This window comes from Dermacentor albipictus, chromosome 3 (assembly GCF_038994185.2).
Source record: "Dermacentor albipictus isolate Rhodes 1998 colony chromosome 3, USDA_Dalb.pri_finalv2, whole genome shotgun sequence".
Lineage (NCBI taxonomy): Eukaryota > Metazoa > Arthropoda > Arachnida > Ixodida > Ixodidae > Dermacentor > Dermacentor albipictus.
The window spans coordinates 63,156,660-63,177,464 of record NC_091823.1 but is presented as its reverse complement, the minus strand read 5'-3'; the positions used below and the strand labels follow the sequence as shown (position 1 = coordinate 63,177,464).

Here is a 20,805-nt window from a genome sequence, read left to right as displayed (position 1 = left end):
GCGATATAGACTCGACGCCGCAATTAGGCGACGCGGGCTCCACACTCGCTCCGGTTTCCGCCAGCTGGCAGGAGCAGGCTGCAGTTGAAAGGGAAACTCGGATTCGCGAACAACAGGAAGATTGTTCACTAGCCGATCTGAGGAAGAGCGTCAAACGGGGAGTGGAAAAAAAGGGGGTTTCATTTGGCAAGGAATCTGGCTTATTGTACCGCCGCTACACGGATAAGCAGGGTCGCAAATATAAGCAGCTTCGGATTCCGCGAAAATATCGCCGGGAAAAATGAATGACCTCATTTGCTTCCTCAGAAGTATGTTTTCGGTCCAAAGCGATTTCAAGGGGACCATCCTATTTGTAATTATTATTGCTGATTAATAATTGTTTCTATTTTGTTGCGTTGTTAATTTGAAAACTGGTTGTTTGAGCCTTGTGTGCTAGATCGTACACCTGCCTCTTGTTGCAGCGGGAGCAAAAGGGGATAGCGATTAATTAGGTTGATTTGAATTATGGCTTTGTCTGGTGTTTGACGGGAGACAGAGGGCACTTGTTCGTGTTGGGTGTTGCCTTTTGCCGGTCGATTTTGCAAGCTGCAGAACGACCAAGCGGGACCAGTGGCGAGAAGCAAGGTCTTAGGAACGACCCGAGCGGAGCTGGTCAAGGTGCCTTGGCGACGACGCGGTGAGCAGAGCTCCTGTCCTGGCGAGTCGGACCTGGGCACGTGAAGTTACCTGGCGTCCCGACACTGGACGTGAACTTGGACGAGCCTGACGAACGTGCGCGCCTGGCATCCGAGCCACGTGGAGGCAGCTCGTCTTCCCGGCGCCTTATCTGAGGGCGGGGATGCTGTTGTGTCATTACCACAAGCCCGGATTCCGAATCTGCAAGATGCGGAATCTATCCTGCGAGCGCCATAATTCTCCCTTCACAAGACAAGATGCTGCGCCGTCGTGCGAGAGAAGCCTCGGCGAGCAGCGTGTTTGGACGTGTCCGCGTGTGCCAGACAGCCCGGCGCCGCACCTCCCTTGCCTGGAGGTCACCGCGCGCGCGAACTTTGAACCGGGTGGCCAGCGCGGTCGCTGGTTGGACCCCTCGGACGACCGTCGTGTGCTGACTTTGTATTGGGCCGTTTGAGTGACAATGGTCCTCGGGATTATAAAAGCAGCGACACGCCGCCTGAAAAGGAGGATCCGCCAACCCACCGGGAGAGAGTGTCGCTCCCGACTGGGGTGAGATGTGTCACGCGTTTTCGCCGGACGTCGTCGTGCGAGAACAGTCGCGGTTGTGTGAGCTCTCGGCCCCAGTGCCGATCCGTTCATGTCCTGTATGATAACCTGTATATAATGTATAAAGTCCCTTTTGTTATTCTCATCGACGCCAGGCTCGGAGTCTTCGCTACCAACGCTCTGTCACGAAACGGGTGACGAGCGCTACGGGACCACAAAGCCGTAATCGTGGTGCAGCGGTGCAAAGTTCGTAACACTGGTGGCACCGGTTGGATGTCGTAACACTGGTGGCACCGGTTGGGAAGTTCGTAACATCATGCGTACTTGTGTTCTTTTGTATGCGCCCCAGTCGCGCTGCATTCTAGCCAAGCATCAAAAAACTCGCCTAAACTCAACGTTTTACTCTTGCATCTCAGTTGCTTTCCCAAATGGCAGAAGTATTTTTCTATGTTTTTTGTTGTGAATTTACCTTCTGCATTGCTGAATAATAACTGTTCGTTTTCATCATGCGTTCTTACTTCTATCGTGGGTTATATCGTACCTATTAGTACGACTTTGAAAGTGCTCAAAAATGTTGTCTTTCTCATGTTTTTCCGGAAAGAAATACACTAGATTACTCACGGAGTCTATGTGTTGAAGAAATGTGCACTATGCTAGCGGGCGAAGAACACCCAAATTTTTGAAGTATGTGGGTTAATTCAGGGCTGAATGAAAATGGTTAAACCCTCGTTTTCTCTCTGTTAGGGACGTCATATGAAAAAAAAAAGTTTTCCAGCTGACCTGAGATGACCAATAACCACATAAATTTTTTAGTTGTGGAGAACGGGGACAATGCTATGAAGGTGACGTGTCCCCAAAGTTTGAAGTATCTAGGCTTGTTATTTCCTTTGAAAGTAATTACTAATTGCTAAATGCTAGTTTTCTCCTAATTTCCATGCTTTATAGGAGGCCAGTAGCTGGTTTTCTCGGCCTCCTCGGTGCGTTGAGGCGAGGGAGAGCGAGTGGGTATCATCCACAACGTAAACTAGGCGAGGCACTTTGTTTATGCTTAGTCGAATCAGGAAGAATCTTGTGAGTGACTTACGATAAACGTTTAATCTGTGCAGGTTAATTACAGCCTTTGCAGAAAATTACTTATTAAAGCCTTCTACAATGTCATACGGACGTTGCCTGCAATGTTTTCCGAAGTCTTAAAAGAACTGTACATGAACTGTACATGAAGTCTTACATGAACAGCAGATTCAGCGGCAATAGGGGACATGTTAAATGTAATGTGTGCCGAAAATTGGACGTTTCTATCTTAATCAGAAGCTTTGTAAATAATCAACGAACTCTCGTTTTCCCCCCTATTTTCGTGCGTTATGTTAGGCTCACATTACGTTCCCTCACCGTCCACCGTGAGCCGAACGAGGCACGTTGTTTATATGTATAATATAAGAGACAGTTATGGGTGATGCGTAGGTGAAGTTCAAAGCGTGTGGGTTGAGGCCTTCGCAATAAATAACTTCTGCAATTGTTCTGGAGTGATATAGGTGTGTATTTTACGAACGGTGCACGCTTTACCCCGCCGCCCTGCGAGAAGTATAAATGCCACCTAAATAAACTTTCGAAATATTGGGGAGACCTTTATATCAAACCAGCACCTATAGTGAAACGTGTGCGGTTCAATTACAGCCTCCGCGAAAAAAAAAGCATAAAAATTTGTTGAGCAAGTGCCCTCGAGCGTGATATAAATAAAAGAACCTTTCGCAAACTATAGCGTTCGTGCTATTCAGTTGCGTGCACAACGCACCACAGCAGCAGTTGCCTTGCGTGCTTCGTTGTTCGAACACCATCCGAAGAACTCAAACGTGGCTCAAGAGGCCAACTGCTGTAGCTTTCCGTGTTTCGCCCTTGTCGCGGAACTGCCAATCATTTTCTTGTGCTATGTCTATGTAAATGTATGTAAATATGTAAATGTAAATATGTCTATGTAAATGCTATGTAAATTTGCTTGCCCAGTTTACTTGCGACTGGTTTCTACTGGTCGCTGCAAATGTATACGAATCCGCGAGCCAATTTTAAGTTACACAAGCCAGCTTTTTCCTGGAGTAATTTTTTTTTCACGCGTGCACAACCTTTTGCGGTGTTTTGTGAAGAATTCATTTCTTCAGCTTTATAATTGACCCGTCTCTCCCAAAGCGTCGTGGATTAGACAACCATAATTGATTTCGATATCTGATATCTTCTTCTTTAGCTACCGTGGTGTCATTTTTGACTCCTTCTGACACCAAAACTGCCTGAATTGGTTTGATTTCTATTTTCTGACAGAACATATAGCCACTAAGGGGTATCTAGCCTTCAGTAGGATGGAAACAGAAAAAACGACATTTAGTTCTGGTTAGAACCTAACGGAATTATCTCCAGAAGCACGAAATGAATGTAAAATGACACACTGGTGCCAAGAATTTACTAAGTAAATCATCTTGAAGCAGGTACGAATTCCTCAGTGGATGAACAAGCATCGCTGTGAAGGGTCGGAGAGGACGCTCGCTAATGAAGAATGTCAGCAACGGGAAAATTCTGTTAAAGATCTCGAAACCATGCCTGTAATCTTTTTTGCGCCTTAAAGATAAAGGATGGCGCCATAATAATAAATGGCGTTATCGCTGTGGCCACCGGCGTCATTCTTGAGCTGTGCGTGTAACGCACCCTTCACCACAAAATAAAAAGAAGAGTTCGTTCAATACCGGTAGGCAGCATCAGTAGAAAAAAACCAAATCAAATTCCGGACGCCATGCACCCACCGGAAGCAGCCACTGGTCTCTTGTTGGCCCTCATCGTGATTTATTTGGTTCGCCTGGGCGCTGTGGACGCGCTGATTCAGGCCAGGTGCCGTCCTGAGTACCGGAACCTCCCGAGCGGCGTCACACACACGGCCTGCAAGGGTCCGAACCCGCGCTGCACGCTCGACAGGGCGCTCACAGGGCTGAGCCCGCAGGTCAAGCAGCAGGCCCTGCAGGTGCACAACGACTACCGCTCCCAGGTCGCAAAGGGCCGACTGCAGCATTTCCCGCCGGCGAAGAACATGTACGAACTGGTGAGTGCCGACCTGCTACTACTGCCTGATGTTACATTCTTTAGCAACAGGCATAAAATGCACTATTTATTTGTCGACGCGTAGAATCGAAAATGTAATGACGTAATGTTCTTCAAAATCTCGAAGGCTGTGCAGAGGGCTATGAGATACCCTATATGAAAGGGCTTTTGTTAAATATTGAGAGCATGAGGTTCCTCAAGGGGTACACAAATCACGATACGTGAGCGTTCTTGCGTACCGCCCCAATCATAAGCTGTCGCCGCAATCAGGAATCGAACCCTCGACCTCGCGCTGTGCAGCAGAACGCCACAGTCGCTGAACCACCGAAATGGGTAGGATGAGAACCTGACATGCGAACGTGGATCATGTGGCTTTGCTGCTGAAGAGTTCGTGTCGCAAGATTACACTATCGTGTGCTGCATAAACAGCTATCCGCTATCACCTCTCAAATGCACATTTTAATGCGAATTTGGATGGTTCCTGTCAAATTGTCGCACCTGCCCTTGCTTCCTCAACCGTGCAACCATCAGATCCGAGAAGCAAGTCGAGTATCATTCTAATTATTCGATTATTTGATATACTTAAGCCTGTGCAATCGCATTAAGACGTTTGAGCGGATTTAGCACATATTGCCCGGTTGAGTTGCAAAAAAAAAGCCCGCCACCAGCACCGAAGCTTTAGCTTGGGGATTGCATACGTGGGAATGGAGAAATCCTTTTTTTCGCGGCGACCATTTTAAAGAGTTTGATGAAGTTAGTCTCATTAAAAGATATTCATGACTGTAGAAAGCGGGCTTTCAATTAATCAATCAATACATTTTTTTATATTCGAAAATTGAAAAACTGGAAAAAAAAGATCCTGTATCAATTTTACAACTCTGTAGCTCAGCAATAGAAAAACTAAATCAGAGTTATCTAAAATGCACCTAGTAATACATGTAAAGCGGAAGAAATTGATACATCGCTCTGAAATGCACAACTAATTTTTGAATGGGACTTTTGCTAGACCATTGTAAACGGGTAAACATTGAAACAATCTCACGTAAAGGGTAAATTTACATACTAAATTTGTCCGCTTTAGAGGTTCCAGCAGATGCAGTACACACAACTGCGTTATCTGTTTTTTGGTGCAGTTACAGATTTGCAAACTTCGTGCTTCAGTTATTTTTTTAACTAACCAATTTTTGGGAATTGCGGCAAAAAATTTCAAAGCGTAAATTCGAATTCTGCTCTCTAGGATCGCTGTAATTTATCTTTCTATTTCAAATGTAGCAAATTTCGTTCGTATCCATCCAGCGTTTATCTCATAAAACCGTTTCTGCGTTTTACATGCATTTGAAAAGGGAAACCGGACTTGACCCCGAGTTAAATGTTCCTCTTAAATGAAAGGCGCTAAGGCCAGAAAAATACGTTCTTTTTTTTATCGGCTGTTGTCGCATTAGATAAAATTGTTCAATCTCTTTAGGCCAAATTTTGCTTTGACAGCACACATTTCTGAATTATGCCAGTGCAAAAATATTTGAAATAAGCATTATAACATTTCATTCTTGTGCCCACATTTCACCTTAAATGAAGAATTTTCCTGCGCGCAATTCCACGTCGCGGAAGAACTATAGGCTGAAGACCACCTGCAGCCTGCTGAGAATGTCGCGTTTTATTCGATGCCGGCTAGTAAAACTCAATGTACAGTAGCTAGTGAACGGAGCACGACATAGCTAACCTTCTACACTGTAAACTATTTTACATCCGTAGGGCGCAAAGCATGTAAATCAGTCTACAACAGACGCCCTCACACCCGCAATGGTGTAAGGGTGTTAGTTACAGATTAATTTACACGCTTGTGCTCTCTTTAAAAGTGTAGATTAGCTTACAGTGTAGCCTAGCTGCAGCGCCACTGTGTTGGGCAGCGGAGCCGTTAAACTTAAAGACGTATTTCATCCTTTTTTATCGATATCTTGTACACCGTTCCTCAAACGAAATTAACTTATGAAGATGATGTCAAATACGCGTTGTGTACTGCAGTGATATCTCCGTGGATAACCAATTAATGAGCACCATTGAAAAAAACTAAACTAAGGGACTCAAGATGTGAGACAATAAATTCTTGTATTCCCTGCGATTAGCGTGTATAAATTGGGCGGCTAACTTATATTATTCCATTCCTGTCACCATTATTGAAGTCTCTTTGAGCATACGCACATCTGTGAAGGTTTAAAGAACAGAATAAACTCTCTGAAACGTAAATCTCAAGAACGTATAAGTCACAGTTCTGGCACTGAAAACGGGAACTGAATGCAGGGATCTTACATATAGATTGAAGTATAATTGCAGGAAGTGACGATTGATAATGAAGCGACAATATACAAATAGACAAATATCATTGATAACCACACGCAGAACACGGCGTATGTGCTTGGGCGTGTTTGTTTGGCATGTGCACAGAAAATGAAACTATCATCGTTACGTAGTTATGCCTGCTCTCTGATTTTCGACTTCAGATGGGCCACCAGTTTTGCAGTGAAAATGTTACCAAATATGCGTTCGTTTGTTGGTAAGTGTGCGAAGAAAGAGAGAGAAGGATGTGATGTCGCAGCTGGAGGACAAATCTGGCTTCGCGTAGGCACGTCATTTATGTTTTAAACAGACGGCACTGGACGGAACGACGTCGTGCGAGTTCTATGTCACGTGTTCGTCCGCAGGAGTGGGACGACGAGATGGCCGAGGTCGCGCAGGCTTTTGCCGAACAGTGCGACCACACCAGTCACGACCACCCCGAAGCCCGAACGACGAGTGAGCTCCGACTCTTTTGACGTCGATTTAAAGGCGAAGCAAAGGATAACACTGCTTGAATGGGCAGTGCAAGACGACGAAGACAGAAGGCTGGAGCACACAGGACAGTGATTATCCTGCCTTCTGTCTTCGTTGTCTTGCCCTGCCCCTTCAAGATGTTGAACCAGTACCAACTCGCCCAAATGTCGATCCTTCTACAGATAACACTGCAGCGAGGATAAAAGATCATTAGCGCTTTCCCAGTACGTTTAGTGAACTAAGCGCAGTGCCCGCCGAGTACACAGTGCATAAAATAATATTTGATATAACACTACCTGTCAGTACCTTAAGCTCTCTCCTCTGAGGATTGCGTATGGAGGGCATGCTATAGGAAGTAGAGCATACTGAGTTAACGACGACTTCGTTGCATTACCGTGTCACTTTCTTTTCGCACGGAGCCCACAAAATCGGCCACTGTCCGGTGCGTTCCCCTCAGTCGTTACTCAGCGCTGCCGCTAACGACACACAGTGGATTCAACAGTGTTCATCTGGTGCGAACAACTCCGTGGTAGATGCCGATGACGGCATATAAGCATGCCCCACGAAGTCGCGCGGGGTAGACACGCCCTGTCATGAAGGAGGAGGAGGAGGAGGAGGAGGAGGAGGAGGAGGAGGAGGAGGAGGAGGAGGAGGGTAAGCAGCAATGAGCCCGAATCGAACCACTTTCCAACAGACCCCAGCAGTCGAAGTAGCCGTTTTTCCGGTGCGCCCCTACATCGTGGTTGACGTCGCCTCGTAGTTACTGCGTGTATACTTCATAGCGGTTAATTTTCAATCTTCATATTCTGGTACCCCTGTTCCCGTCGTAACATCTGACAATTTTAATATCGACGTTATACCTAACTTGAGAAAAGCTATCCATATGCATGGCAGCATGAAGCGTGCTGTAAGAGCGAGAAATTGGGCCAGCTGGTTCTGGCTGAGACAAGAAACTGCGTGTGTTTTTCCGCTACTGCATCGTTTGATTTCAAACAGCGTGCTGTCGCGACAAAACTACGCGTCTGTCGTAAAGGCAGAAATGTATGTCGTTGCAGGGGCTACTTAGGCGAAGAGATGTTTTGTGGAGAATTAACGTGTCTGCCTTTGCTTTTATCAATAAATCAATCAATCAATCTCTCTCTCTGATGTACGTTGGGAAGGACACAGCCGCTACAAGAATAACGATCGTGACGACGAAAGCGTCAATCGTAAACAACTTGACTCGCCAAAAGCGGACCACCGATCATGCCTATGCCTATGGCATTCCGCTGATCAGAACAAATCGCAGGTTGGGTTGGTGGCTTTAACAGCCGCATTCCGATGGCAACGGAATGCAAAAACGTTCATGCTTTAAGGTAGTAGACTGCGTAAAGGATTCAGAGTGGTCAAGTATAAACCGGAGCTTTCAGCAATGGCGCCTCTCACAACGCAGGTCGCTCTGGGACACCGATCACTATCTATCTATCTATCTATCTATCTATCTATCTATCTATCTATCTATCTATCTATCTATCTATCTATCTATCTATCTATCTATCTATCTATCTATCTATCTATCTATCTATCTATCTATCTAATCTGTAACTCAATTAACCAAAAATGCAAAGATTTTCATCTGGCCGCTTTTGAAGCACAGGTAGGTTCAAATCTGTGGGACAGTGCTTCGGCTGGGCTGACGATCCAGTCAAGCAGACTGTCACGGAGGGCAAGACGTGGGCCGACGACTGGTTTATTGAATACCGCGACTACAACCCGAACAGGGTCGCTGCCTTCGATACCAGTGACTCCAGGGGTGTCGTAACTCATTTTACTCAGGTAAGCTATACACTTTGTATGCTCGTGTAAGGGACGAACTTTTCTATTCCGCGCCCTTTACCGTTATTACCGTTTACCGTTAAGTATGTCTGCGATGTTAAAGCTTTGCACAACAATGTCTGACGACACCACATGACACCCGGAGTATATTAGAACATTTTTTCTAACAAATTTTTACCGAAGTTTTGGGCAAGTTGTATGTGCAGCTATTACTCAAGCGCGGCTTTTAAGTTTGTACTGAATGCGGAAACTTGCTGGTCTACATGCGTATCGAGCGCAGGCCCTACGTTTGCGGCCTGCAGAAGCAGCTTTGGCTAACACGTGCTGGTCTAGTGACGGTGTCTTGAAGAACACTCGACATGGGATACGGAAACTTAACCCATATCTATAGATAGCAATTTTTGAATTGGGAACATATAAGCAATGACTTCTCTTCATGGGAAGCTCGGTATGTCGGGTGAGATCCAAATATTAAAGGCCGGTGAGAAATGTCACCATCGAATTCTCACAGCAGCTCTCCGTGACGTCATAGGTTATACCAACACCCAGCAAAACTCAATTAATCGTTTAGACATAAAGAAATTGTCACATAATTTAAAAGGTAACTAAATAGGGAACCTGTGGCCGTGCCTGGTAACTACTCGTCCACAAAAGCAGCCAAGTTAAAAAGAATCGCCGCAGAACTCCAGAAGTCAGTCTGACGTCACTGCTACCGCAGTTGGTTGTGTCTCTGCTAATAGCCAGCAATTTTGCGGCGATAAAACGCGTGCACAGTTTTGAACGAACAATCTGTCGCTGCAAATTCATTAAGTCGCGTTTCTTAATCCACACTTTTACGTATCGCGCGTGGCACTTTATTCCAAAATCATATATTCATTACTGCCAGCAACGATTGGCTTGGCAATTAACTTGTTTTACTTCTAGCGACGAAGGAAGGACAAGGAAGTCTAGGGCGAAGGATTTACTTCTAGCGACACAGTGATCTGAAGCGCCTGCAAATGAAAGCGGCGGTCTGTGCTCCAGTGCTTCCCGAAGAACATGTCATTTGATTTGGCGTTCGCGTCTTGCAAAATTTCTCCGTGCGTCGTCCGACGGGTTTTAGTCTGTTCATTTCACCGGACTGGGCTGTTTGAAAGCAAGCTTCAAAGCGGAGGCTTATAAGGATTGACTGCTCACGATGATACCAATTCGCCCTGCCACAAGAGTAGTCAAGGACAACTCATATCGGGCTCGAGCCTGATCAGCTGCTGTTCGCTTCATATATACTATACAGATGTGATGCGCGGAGGGCTGATATCCTTGCGCACAGGTGAATTTGAACCACTGAAGTTTAATACAAGCAGCTTCTTAAATCTTTCGTTGTCTCTGTGATTCCATTACGGCTATGTTTCCGCGTGCTGGGGTCGCTGTGTATACTGAACCAAGTATTATGATTTTCGACCTCACGGCGCATAATTAATATTGCCCGTTCCCGAGTGAAAGCACCCAAAGTATCCGTTCATTATTTGTCTTTCTTTTTTCGCCCGCGCTCCTTGCGTCAGATGATATGGGCAGAAACACGGTACATCGGCTGCGGATTCAGCAACTTCTACCAGGGCAACCGATACACAAGAATCTTCGTTTGCAACTATGCGCCAGCGTAAGTGCAACTGCGTTCAGCTATCGAACAACCCGTGGCCACACCCCTGCAGGCCACTTTCGGGGTAGAGCATGGCTGTTAACAAAGTTGCATGGCAGCACATTTGTAAATGGCGTACGAACATGGGATGTTATACCACACTACAGAGAGAAATGCGCGCTTGCAGTCGATCCTTGAATTAAAGCAGAAACACCCCATTTTGTAAAATCCGCTATTACGAGATTTCGTTGAGTGCAAACGAACCACTGCATGAAAAAAATTCGGCGAGTCCCACGGTATTGCGAATGTTGAAGCAATTGTTTTGCAAGCGTAAATGTATTGTACAAAATGACGCACGTTAAATGCAAATCTCGTAATGTAACGCTCTGGTCCCATTTTGTTCGCTTCACTTCTTTATTCACACTCACGTTTCACTTCTCTTTAGCTTACTTTTCATTCAATTTTTCGTTGTCGCGACATCTTTTTCACTTCACTCTTTAGCTCACCTATGCACGCCCTTGTCTGAAGTTGTTGACACCAGTTCTTTCTCTACACTCGTCTGCTATTGTCCCCGACTTCACTTCTTGCTTCTTGTTCTGTTTGTCAATTCGGGTACATACCCTGTGGTGCATACCATTCGTTGGCCAAGAATCGACGCATACCCAGTGTCACCTGCCCAGTTTCACGTACCAAGTGGCCAAATTGTCTATTCGGGCGCATGGCCAGTGAAATTTACCCATGCAGTGAACGAAAGCTGACTACTCGCCAAGACATTATACCCGACAAGTGAAAGGGAGAGACAAAAAAGGCTTCGCATTAAAACAACGAGAAGAAAGAACGTGGCAAGGTAACCGGTAGACGGGAACGAGGACAAGCATAGTCTTCTGACCCCAAGAATTTGAAATGAAAATCAACTTGAATCTGGATGACGGAAATGACTTCTCAACTTCTCTCAACTCAACAACTTCTCTCGTGAGCAGACCCTTATCATCCGTGTCACTTTACAAGATTTTCTTTAAAAATGTTATTCCTCGTTCTTTCTACTGTTTATCTTGAATTTTTTTTATCCTTTTCGTGAGTTGCGTGCAGTGTTTGGACGAAGCCGAATCGTGTGACCATGGCTCGTGCAGAATAGGGAGTGCCTGCTGTCTTAAGGTTTCAGTTGGGAGTGCGCATTTCTCTTGTCCGGTCTTCTTCGTAGTCCCGTGTTTTATGCGCGACTTACAACGTTACATGTTATAAATGTTACATGTTATACATGTTACACTTGTTATACTTGTATGTTATACATGTCATAACATGTTATACATGTTATGCTTACATGCTATAACAGGAGGTCTCTCTGACAGTTTTTACTTTGGGACCTCCTCCTGCATTACATTTCCTTTGTAATTGCAATAATGTCTTATAATAATAAAATTGTTTGATTGATTAAAAAAGCCAATTCGCCCAGTTCTCTATATTTAGGTTGGTAGCTGCAGATGATTTTCTTCTGCTGGAGCGTTCCAACAGTACAGCCTTCGTTAAAAGAAACAAAGCCATCGCACGCATGACCGCATCTGGCCCAGGTCGTAGAATAAGTCTGCTGTATCGGAAGCACTTAAGAGAGCAGCAAGCTCTCGACCTTAATCTCCAGGACCCGTATTCAAGAAAAACCACTCAAGCTAAATATCTTCCTTAAGCGCAGAGATCGTACAATCCTAATTACATAACTATTATCAGCGAACGTGCGGTCGCAGGATGACGAAGAGCACTTACGAACGAAAAGCTTAATGAATTCAGCCCCAACACTAAGCTTGTTTATTAGACAGTTTTAATAGTATTTTCTAGTTTTTTTTGCAGTGTATTCTATAACCATGGCGATCTGTCGGATCTATTAACTTTCGTAGCTACTTTGCTGAAAACTACGTGGGGTATTTCAGTATTTTATAGCAAAAAAAGAAATCTACTATCGCAGTCGAAGAAGTCGAAGTAGCAGTATCCGTAGCGCTTACAATTTAGGGGCACTGACAGGCGAAGTTTTCTTTCTCTTCACCCTTTAGCGAAGCGGAAGCTCAGGATGTTGAAGCAGCCTGGTGGAGTATTGATGATGACGGCGACGGCCGTTGCAATCCTCGTCAATGTAACGGAAAGAACTGACAGACGGACAAAGCAAACCCAGTTTGGAACTTTTAACTGCAGTCGCAGTAAAACAACACGCACGTCATCAACGCACGCAGCAACACTGTGCGCCTGCGCAGTTCATGCTTTCAATGTTACACATGAACAAGCAACGCCCCACAGCTGAATTCTTGTTCTCTGCAGCGGCAACAGCGGTCGAAAGCCCATATACTTGCCTGGGCAGACCTGCAGCGAGTGTCCGGCGGGGAGCTCCTGCAACCCAGCCACTGGCCTTTGCGTGAGTGCTTACCGCCACCTATATAGCACACGGCGTCCCCTGAAGTGAAAAGAACACGAAAGACTTGTGGCAGGACGATCCAGCGCGTGGCAAAGATCTCATTATGCTGTTCTGGACGTCGTAAAATTCTGCCCTGTTGGCGTTTTAAGCCAGCCAGAGAGGCCGTAGCAGACCAGTGAGTAAATCGGAGCTGTGACATGATGGCAAATTCGACAACATGACGCATTTTGAGAATGTCCAATATAGTACCGTTTAGCCCTAAAGAGTCCGGTGGAATAAACTAGACCCGTATTGACAAGATCTTATTACGTTAGAATTGTTCGTAAGAGACAATCCCAGCTAATCCTGATGCAGGACATATTATTCCCGAAAGTCACCGGCCAACGGCAAAAACCACTTACGAACGAAAAGCTTTGGGCGTTCGGCCCCAGATATGCGCCAGACAGACTGGACGCGTTGGAAAACGGTTCAGTCTGTTTTAATCATGTTCTCGTTACCTGTGGTTGTAAGACAAATCGGGCAACATCTAAGCGTGAATCACGTGCGCCATAGGTAGCGTCCAACTCGGCGTGTATTTCGTACCATCAACAGCATCCAACCAATTTACATGTTCCAGGATGTTCCAACAGCCGCAGCAGACATCTTTTGCTGGCCGTAGTCTGATGACTCGGATGGTTCTGAAGCAATCCCGCCAGATGCATATACGCACGATCACATCCGACCTTCGACTATGCATACCAACAACCAAGTGCCCAACAAGTTTCCAACGTGTTCCAACAGTCAGAGCATGCAGTCATCCCTTTGGCGTATCGTATGACGAATCGGATGGTGGTCGAGCAGTTGGCACAAACAGGAATTACCCGTCAGGGCCCTTCCGCTGTCTGCGGGCGTATGGTGCGTTGCGACACCATGGATCCGAGTACATTCGTGCTTAGCTTTTCTACGACATTGGGTTGCACAGGTGCATGGTAGGGGGGAACAGTACTTGAAGAATTCGACGGGATGCTATCAAGAGCGACAATAAATCAGTTTAAATCGGTAAAGTTTGATACCAGAACTCTGATGCTTTCACTACAACCTACGAATATCAGGTGTTTCTACGAAGACTTTATCATCATTATCACCACCGCCTATTTGGAGGACTGCAGGACGAAGGCCTCTCCCTTCGATCGCCAATTACCCCTGTCCTGCGCCAACCAATTCCAACTAGCACCCACAACTTTCCTCATTTCGTCGCACCACCTATTCTTCTGCCATCCTCTACTGCGCTTCCTTTCTGTTGGTACCCATTCTGTCACCCTAATGGTCCAGCTGTTATCTAATCTGCGAATTGCATGACCTGCCCAGCACCATTTCCTTCTCTTAATGTCAATTAGAATCTCGTCTATACCCGTTTGCTCTCTGATCCAAACCGCTCTCTTTCTGTCTGCCTTATGCCTTTAAACAATTGTTAAAGCTTTAAACAATTGTGAAAAAAATTGCCTGTGGCATATATCACAAATATACTCCTTAGGCTGGTCTACTCAAAGTGATGGACATTACTTGCACGAGAAATTGCAATACGTAATTGATAATTAACAAAATCTACTAATTATTAATCAATCGACATAAGGTAATTATGTAATTATGTAAGTAATTATGTAAGTAATTATGCAATTATGTAATGGCTGAATTAGTGGTTCTTGTTAATTAGTCGACGATGCATTTTGATTTCTCATGCAAGTAATGTACTCCTCTTAGAATGGACCAGCTCAAGGAGTAGAACTGTGCTGTCTGCTACGAGCGAGTTCAAAAATTGCTTGAGGTATTTGCAGAAATACGTGGTATATTGAAAAACTTGCGTCTTATTTATACGCAATCGCGTGTATTTCTTTGTCTTGTGCTCTTTCATTCCTCCTTTCTCCGATCTCTCTATTTCATTTCCCTATTCTTTTTGCTAGCTGCAGTTCAGGCGTCAAACTAATTGTTAAATATGTGTGATGCGATAAGCAGTTATTTCCTTCATTCTCTTCCAATTTTCTGAATGAACGCACACTACCTCGACTTCGACCTACAAACGCAGAGAGGTGGTGGATCTGGACCAGCACGACCACCAGTAGAACCACCGGTACGACCACCTATACAACCACCGGTACAGCCACCGCCACCACTAGAACCACCGGTACAACCACGACCTCCAGTGCGACCACCGAGGCCACGACCAGGACGACCACGACGACCACCTAAGCGACCACCTAAGCGACCACCGGTACGACCGCCGGTACGACCACCACCTCCTGTGCAACCGCCGGTACGACCACAACCGCCACCAGTACAACCTCCCGAGGGTTTTCCTGACAGGAAAGGGGCTCCGGATCCAAAAAGCGGTGGCAGTGATACAACGTCCATCCCTCCTGGTGAAACCAAAGGTGGAGGAAGTGGAGGAGGAGGAGGAGGAGGAGGAGGAGGAGGCGGCGGCGGCGAACCAACCGGTTCGGACGGTGCCGCCGACGACGACGGAAAGGGCACGGGATTCACACTGTGGGCCGCTGGCGCCTTGTTCGCCTCATTCCTTTTCGGCGCCTGCGTCGGCGGCAGCCTCGCCGCTCTGCGCTCAGGCAGCGGAGGCGACTACGGCGGTGGCGCCACAGCCGACCCGAACGTGGGCACCACCTCCACCGCGAGCTCGATGAGCACCATCGGCTAGTGCGGCGACGTCCAGCGGAGAGCACACGGAACAGTAGTAGCCGATAACTGTCGCAGTTTCTCTATGCGTGCTTAGTAGAGTGTGCGTGCAAGTATAGGAATGCGTGCATGCTTGTTTGTTTCAAAAGACGCAAATAATGCGAACCAGACGGGAGTTAAGTTTTGCGCCCTCGGCCCCCCGTTCGTGCATCATCTGGCACAGCGCACTTCCGCCGTCCGGAACTCCTCTCGACAGATCCGTGCTCATCCCCTGGGCGCCTCATAATAAATGTTGCGAGCTCCTATTTGTGTACATGTGCGCGCGCATATGTCCATACGACAAAAAACGGGCGCCATGTTCGCCAGCCATAACACTTTAGTGGAAGTACAAACACGGAAATCCGCAGACGACAGATGAAGACCTATGCTTCGTCACGCGCGAGGAATGTTAAGAAGGGCCATTGTTGGCAGCACACTTTAGTACCACTCCGGCAAGCTAGAAATGAATGCCTGCGTTTTGTCCAAAACTACCTTTACTCTAACAAGCGAAGAACACTTGAGAGGGCTCGCGCAGAGACCTTAGACGAGGTAGTTTGCTTAAAGTCCTGCTGCGAAGGAGGGATGGTGAACAAAGCACCGCTAACAAGCCCAAGCAGTGCAACTGGGCGCTATTGGCTTGACGTTGGTTACATTAAGTCAAAAGGGAGGTCAATTCGTGGCAAGATGAGTACGCAATTATTGTAAATCGGTCTATTCGTTCTTATGCGATGCGCTAACGAAATACATCAGACGGACGAACGGATGGAGAGCTTTTGAGGGTGTTTCGGTAACGTTCACAGTATTCTTCACAAAATACAGAGAATACTCTTATTTTCTACACTTTTTATGTTTATTGATTTCCCAATACCTACAGATTACCGCCTACAATGGTGGCACAGAAGCTCCTAGACGTACTAATTAATCACTGGTGTTTGTGAAAAGTTATAGGTTGCTGAATTGCGGTCTAAGTCTCCTAAAATCTGTGAAGCTCTCGTACATCATACTCTTAGCTAAACACTCTCTTTTATTCGTGGCTTATGTGTTTGGAAGGTTATACGCGCTGTGCATAAGCCGTAGCTAAACGTCTTACCAATCAAGTACCGTGTGTGCTGTGTCATGCATCCTATGAGGAATTCTAAATGTCTATAGAGACATGCACTGAACGTATGACACATTGAACCCATGTGTAGAAATCGAGAGAAAACACGGAGGAGACGGGAGATGGAAATTCAAGACGATAAGCAAAACGAGAACAAGGTAGAAGCAGGAGCCACCGTTTCGACAAGTGTGCTTGTCTTTTTCAAAAAAGACAGGCCCACTCGTCGAAACGCTGGCTCCCGCTTTTCCCTTGTTCTCGTTTTGCTCATCGTATTGAACCCATGTGATATTTTCAGGACACTTACGGCACAACTGCTTATCACTTGTGACTTAGTGCACCTCATTTAACAGAGGGCCGTGAATCGCCTTTATCGTACTTCCACTTTTCGGCGTAGCGTTGAAGCAATGAAAGAAGTGCTGACTGTGAAAGCGGCGCACAGTAGACTGTTTTACTCACTACCTTGCTGGTCATAACGCACACAAAAGAAACCATTGCAGGAGGAAACCATTGCATGCGCGGATTCAACACGTCCTTTTTTCCTTGAGCATACATTAGAACAGATTAAAGGTAAGCAATCGGCAAATATGGCTGGTTGGGAACAATAACTGAATCGCGTCGGCGAACATCAATCGCAAGTCGGGAACTCTTCCCGACGTCTATTTCCAAGGACTACGCAAGGTCCCTGCGCGCCTGTCTAAACACCACGAACACATTTAAAAGCACTAATGTGCCTCCCGCCATCTCAACCGTGAAAAGAAATGCCGATCGCGCTCCAAAAATGTCATGTTTGGTTGGACTTTTTACAAACACGTGGTGTACGTGAACTCGCTCTCGGCTCATGCGGAACCTAGAGCGGTCACTCCATTAACCTCATCTATGACCATCCCTGATGCTCACACGTACAAGGACGACCCTGAATTGAAAACTCTACTACTAAAATATCTAATAATGAAACGTCATCATTTTCTGTATACCACGCACAGCCTTCAGCATAAGACCTAGTGGCTATAGCTTTGTCTTTCAATTTGACGAAGCACAAGCAGCGAAACGCGGATGCCATTGAAAAGGTTCAGGAGGTAGTACACGCTGGGTCCAAGAAGCAGTGAGGTCCCGCACTGAACCCCCCCCCCCCCCCCCCCTCCGCGCGCGCTACCACAAACGACATTTCCTAGTGGGGTTCATGTAGCTTCCCCTGTCGCACCGGAATGCCCTGGAAAACTTGCACGTGTGCATCAAGGGCTCGATGCAGCGCGATCGGGCACTAGCGTGCCGGGAACCGGGGCGACGCGAGCTCAAGGACGCGCACCACTTCACGCAGTGGCCCAGGAAAAAGAGTTGGTCCGGCCTGAAGCCGGCCACCGTCGCCAGGCGCCGGCTCGCCGGCAGCGATCGGTAGGCCCGTGCCGCCGCGCTCACACCGGCGAAGTCGGCCAGGTTCTCCGAGTCCAGCTTGCCACGCAGTAGCCACTGGGGTTCGCTCCCTCACCACCTGCTCGTGACTGCGGCGAATGCAGAGCGCGTTCTCCTGGCACTGGTTGCTGGTTTCGTTCTTCCACCAGTCGCGGTGCCGACCCTGGTCGTCCACTTTGCGGCCGCTCATGTCGTACGCGTGCATCATCTCGTGGCCCACGGCTTGACCTAGCGAGCCGTAGTTGTACGCGTCCGGCGCGCGACCGAAGTATATGGGCTCTTGCATGAGGCCCGCGGACATCCAGACCCGGTTTCCCGGCAGGCAGTAGCCATTTACCTTTCCGGCGCGCAGCGCGTCCGCGTCGTTCACCGTCGAGAAGCGCCTCTTGAGTCGCTGAAAGCGCTTAAGCTCCAGCCACGAGCGCAGCGACCGCCGGCTCCACAGGTCCGGCAACTGGGAGTAATACTCGTCGAGCTGTTCGGGCTGGGACAGACCGTCGGGAAATCCGATGGTCATGCGCATGGCACGCATTTTGCGTATCGCCGTGCTCTGCGGTTCACCTCGCAGCCAGTCCGAAGCGGCCAGTTCGTTGACGAAAGCGGCGCGAAGCCACTCGGCCATGTCCTCGGTGTCTGCCAGCACAGGTGGAGTCGCCGTACGGTATAGGTGCACGGCCATGATGGCCAGCGCCGCTTGGCTGGTGACGCGATTTACGCAAAAGCGGTCCAGTTCGCCAGCGGCCCCGCCGCGGGGCAAGGCGCCACTTGGCGCAGCAAGTCCCAGGTCATGAGGCGGTGGGTTTTGTGCCAGTGGCCGGGTGTCAGCAGATGCCAAGCAAGCCACAGAGCCAGGGGCTACGCTAGGACCACGTCGTCCAGCTTGGACTTCCTTCCACTCCATCGTCTCATGGATGACAACCAGCGTTCGGATTTCACGGCACTTCTCGTGAAGTTTGCGAACTCCCGGACTTTCATCTTTAGCGGTGTTAGCTGGTCGGTCTGTCCTAACGATTTCCTTGCGTGCGCTATGAAGACGATCAGTTCGCTTCGAGCGAAATGAACATTTTACTCAGTCTGAGGACGTCCTCCATGGTGGCTAGGCGACGGAGCGAGTACGCGGATGTGCTCGGTGACGAAGTCCGTTAGGTCGTTAGATTCGGTAAGGTTGGCGCGCTTCCCGCACCATGCCTCGTACTCGGCGCTCGAAGCCAGTCGGTGGTAACGCGCCGCGGTTGCGTTTCTGGTCGTGCCGAAATATAAGAACGTGTGCAAACCATACTCCACCGATAGCTTCAGCATGCTATCCAGCGGATCGCTCCGATCCTCGTCGTCCGCGCTCGATATGTCCGGTGACGTTGGCACGTAGAGGCTCAGTGACGTCAGGAAGCCCTTTACGTCACCATGCTCGTATCTGTTCTCTTCCGCGAGAGAAACGCAGGCCCGGAACAGACTCGTCATCTTTTGAACGGCCGATTGACCTCGCTCGGGCACCGCTGACGTGCGCAGGAGCGAAATAAGGTTGTCCATGGTCTTGTTCTTGATGTTCCTAAAGGTATCGGTGTAGTCACTTCTGGAGCAGACGTAGTTGTAGAAGTCGTTGCACGGGTCGGCGGAACGGTTGATGGAGTGCCGCAGAAAGTACGCCAGTCGGCGGCAACCAGCGGTATAGCCCGGTTTGCCATGCCCTGAACTCGCAGACCGGTCGTTCGCCTCTGCGACGTACAACAGCACGATGGCGGCACCTAGCCGAAAGGTCATCAGGAAGGGGAGTACTATGGATGCAACAAAACTGATGGTGCCTAACAAGCGCGCAGGCCTGACACAGTCGCTGCCGGTAGCTTTTCCGGAGGATGAAATGCAGGATTGTTCAGCACTGTCTCATTCGTCTCTGGCCTGGACATTTTGCGTGCTCCGGTATTGTTGCGCCGGCGCAGCTTGCGCGTGCCTTGCCTACTTGTTGATGATGATGATGACCTTAAAGCTATGGGCGCCTGCCCACTCTGAGGAATTGGCCAAGAATCGGGCGTGCTTAAAAATGATTTAGGGGTATACTAAATTTTGTTCTAGTTTTCAAGCAAAGATACTTACCAATTACGGTAGAATGGTTAAGAAGTAGTTGTTTTTAATATAGCTAACAAAGAATAATGTATTGAAAATAAGAATAAAACGAAAGACCAAGGTGCGAATGCATATATTTGACAGTGGTACGTAAAAAAAGAAGAGAAAGACATTAAATCTATAGATCCTCGTATAAAACTGGTGTTGATTCCTTTTCAACATGGCACATACCCAAGAACAGGATCGGCCACACAAATGAAAATTTAGATGAGTATCTACGAACAACAAGATGTTTGAAAAAGCAAGAGATAGGCTTATTTCATGGCAAATATTATCCGACGACTATAGGCTAAGGTCTTATTTTGTTTCTTCTATGCGTTGCACGTACCCTGCTTTTTTGCTAAATTCTACGTAGATCGTAGGGGCGATTGTTTGGTTACAAGCATATGCGCACAGTGAGTATTCATTAGCTATGAACATTGCGTAACATTTGTGTGTTTATGTGTGCGTGCATTTACGTGTGTGTGTGCGTGTGATATGAACTACGATTTGAGGCCACAAGAACTAATTTGGTGCGCGGGAATATGTGAAATTTTG

At 47.4% G+C, this 20,805-nt stretch overlaps 1 protein-coding gene across 1 annotated transcript in view; it reads left to right on the top strand.

Annotated features, from left to right (window-relative positions):
* Positions 1–15,907, top strand: part of LOC135898719 (uncharacterized) — a 35,588-nt gene extending 19,681 nt beyond the window's left edge. Inside the window, exons 7-12 of the mRNA XM_065427825.1 lie at positions 4,088–4,300; positions 6,999–7,089; positions 8,744–8,922; positions 10,464–10,561; positions 12,845–12,938; positions 15,001–15,907. Coding sequence (XP_065283897.1) covers positions 4,088–4,300; positions 6,999–7,089; positions 8,744–8,922; positions 10,464–10,561; positions 12,845–12,938; positions 15,001–15,624 — 1,299 coding nt within the window. The 3' untranslated portion in view covers positions 15,625–15,907. The remainder of the gene's footprint in view (positions 1–4,087; positions 4,301–6,998; positions 7,090–8,743; positions 8,923–10,463; positions 10,562–12,844; positions 12,939–15,000) is intronic.
* The last annotated feature ends 4,898 nt before the right edge of the window (positions 15,908–20,805 follow it).